The 3,000-nt window shown below is 40.6% G+C and overlaps 1 protein-coding gene across 1 annotated transcript in view; it reads left to right on the top strand.

Moving 5' to 3' along the window:
• Nucleotides 1–3,000, top strand: part of LOC106880038 (uncharacterized) — a 456,507-nt gene that overhangs the window by 58,986 nt on the left and 394,521 nt on the right. The window contains exon 14 of the mRNA XM_014929839.2: nt 1,680–1,789. Coding sequence (XP_014785325.2) covers nt 1,680–1,789 — 110 coding nt within the window. The remainder of the gene's footprint in view (nt 1–1,679; nt 1,790–3,000) is intronic.

The following is a 3,000-nucleotide window of genomic DNA, read 5'->3' as shown; positions in this document are numbered from 1 at the left end:
TATATATATATATATATATGAGTGAATGAACAAACGAAAGAAAAGGGCACTTAAGACATTTAGAAGGAGTTACACATATTATTTAAACAGTTTAATACAGTTCCATGCGAGGGTGTATAGGGGAGTGAAGTTATTGGAGCATGCAATGAAGATTGTGGAAAGGGTGTTGGAGAGAAGAATTCAGAAAACGGTAGATGTGGACAAGATGCAATTTGGTTTTATGCCAGGAAAGGGGACAATAGATGCAGTGTTCATTGTGAAGAGATTGCGAGAGGAATACCAAGATAAGGAGAAGGAGTTGTACATGTGCTTTGTTGATCTCATTTGATAGGGTGCCAAGGAAGGTGATTGGGTATTGAGGAAGAGAGGTGTGCTAGACATAATAGTGAGGGCAGTGATGAGTTTGTACGAAGGGGTAAAGACAAGAGTTAGAGTTGGATCAGAGCTGTCGGAGGAGTTTGTGGTGTAAGTTGGTGTGCATCAGGGATCTGTGTTGCCACTATCATTGTTTGCAACAGTGATGGAGAGTGCAAAAGAAGGATTGATGATGGAGATACTGTGTGCAGGTGACCTTGTTCTGATAAATGAGACAATGGAGGGATTGAGGGAGAAGTTTTGGAAATGGAAGAAGGCGTTTGAAAGCAAGGGTTTGAAGGTAGACCTTGGGAAGACAAAGGTGATGGTAAGTGGGGTGGAAGGAGAAATGTTAATGAGTAAGGAAGATCCATGTGGTGTGTGTGGGAGGAGGGTAATGGCAAATGTAGTGTTGTGTATGAAATGTGGATAATGGATTCATGGTAGATGTAAGAAAATGAAGAAGGTGACCCCAAGACTGGCATGAGATTTTATTTGTGGAAGAAGTGAGAAAGGAGCTGGAGGGCTGATGGAACCAGTGGAAAGCTTATGTGATGAGGTGGAAACAGTGAGAGGGTTTTATTATTTGGGAGACAGGGTGGATGTAAGTGGTGGATGTGAAGCAGCTGTGACAGCAAGAGCAAGACTTGGCCGGGTGAAGTTCAGGGAATGTGGAGTGTTGTTATATGGGAAAAGGTTCTCCTTGAAGATGAAAGGAAGGGTCTATAGGAGTTGTATGAGAGCAGCAATGCTGTATGGGAGTGGGAGATGGCATTTGAGGGAAAGTGAAATGACAATTTTGAAAAAGTCTGAGAGAGCAATGGTGAGAGAAATGTGTGGTGTAAAGCTTTTGGATAAAAGGAGGGCTGAGGATTTTATGAAGATGCTGGGGCTGGAGGAATTGGTGGAACAGCTGGCAAGGGCGAGTGGAGTGTGGTGGTATGGAATTGTGTTGATGAGGGATGAGGATCATGTTCTGAGGAGAGTGCTTAAGTTTAGAGGGATTGAACCATGAAAGCAAGGTCAGCCAAAGAAAACATGGAGGGGACAGGTGGAAAAGGAAATTGGGAGGGTTGGCTTGTGGAGGGAGGATGCCCAAAACCGGGCAAGATGGTGAGATGGTGTGCGAGAGCAGTTGCTGTAAGAGTAAGGTAGATCCAGCTACCCCTGTTAACAGGGACAAACCCGAATTTAAAATATTGGAGACTAAATGGAAACCGCAAATGTTGTGTGTGTGTAAACAAGTATGTATTTAGCAATAGAATAAACATCAAAAGACATGCATTAGAAATAATCAAAACACTTTATCTTTTACTTCATTACAGGAAGAGATATCACCAGTAAAATGGAATCCCCAAAACTTGTTCCCTACAACTGTTATTCAGGTGTGGAATCCGTTGATGAATTTGATTATAATCCAGACTTTGTATCATCTGTAAGTATAAAAAGAGAGCTTTCTTTGATTGTTTTGCTTATTTTGGTTGTTGTATGAGCAAATAGCTTAATTAATATAGAACGGATGAGGTGCTTGGTCTTTTCTTTCAGGGTCTCTGTTATAGCAGGTACAGAAGGGATGTAGTTCTTTTCACACCAGGAACTTGATCTGATTGTTTGCAGCATAGATAGTGGACTCCTGCCAAAATGACTTAAGGGTCAGTTAAGGGTGTTAAACCAGGTGATAAAGAAGTTTACCATTCAATAAGAAATATCCCCACACCCCAGCAGCTCAGGATTCCATACCATTTCCATCTCCCATATTTTGCTCAGAAGACTTGGCTTGACCGAGGACCCTAGTTAATGACACTTATGAAAGGGGACTCACAATGAGACCATATCTGAAAAGAGGAAGATATTTTAAACTCAACGTGCTTTGGAAATCATGTAAATAAATATCTCCTGTTTTATTTCTCCACACAGGAGTGGATCTCTGTTAATCAGTGATGAAGATTCAGGTGTTTGAGCAACTGAATTCTCTGCTGCTTAATTAAAGTGTAAATGGCTGAGTATTCCAGCTGTCATTTGCAAACTTGACCAGATAGCATTTGTTAATTTATTTAGGTGTGTTTGGGGTAGAAATATATGAAAGGCAGCGAGCTGGGAGAAATGTCAGCACGCTGGGGGAAATGCTTAGCGGTATTTTTCCCATTGCTACGTTCTGAGTTCAAATTCCGCCGAGGTCAACTTTGCCTTTCATCCTTTCAGGGTCGATAAATTAAGTACCAGTTACACACTGGGGTCGATGTAATCGACTTAATCCCTTTGTTTGTCCCCTCTATGTTTAGCCCCTTGTGGGCAATAAAGAAATAAGAAATATATGAATGTTGTTGTATTTGGGGATGGTCATATTGCCAGTTTAGCCAATAAAAACACACGCACTGTATATTTGGTGTTAATTTGCTTGTATATGAATGTTTGTATGTATGTAAGTATGTATGTATGTATGTATGTATGCATATATGCATATATGCATGCATGCATGTATGTATGCATGCATGTATGTATGCATGCATGTATGTTTGTATGTATGTATGTTTGTATGCATGCAGGCATGTATGCATGCATGTATATATGCACGTATGCATGTATGTATGTGCATGTATATATATATGTGTGTGTGTGTGTGTGTATGCATGCATTTATGTATGT

Source organism: Octopus bimaculoides, chromosome 22 (assembly GCF_001194135.2).
Source record: "Octopus bimaculoides isolate UCB-OBI-ISO-001 chromosome 22, ASM119413v2, whole genome shotgun sequence".
In the NCBI taxonomy this organism is placed as follows: Eukaryota; Metazoa; Mollusca; class Cephalopoda; order Octopoda; family Octopodidae; genus Octopus; species Octopus bimaculoides.
This window is presented reverse-complemented; position numbering and strand designations above follow the sequence as displayed.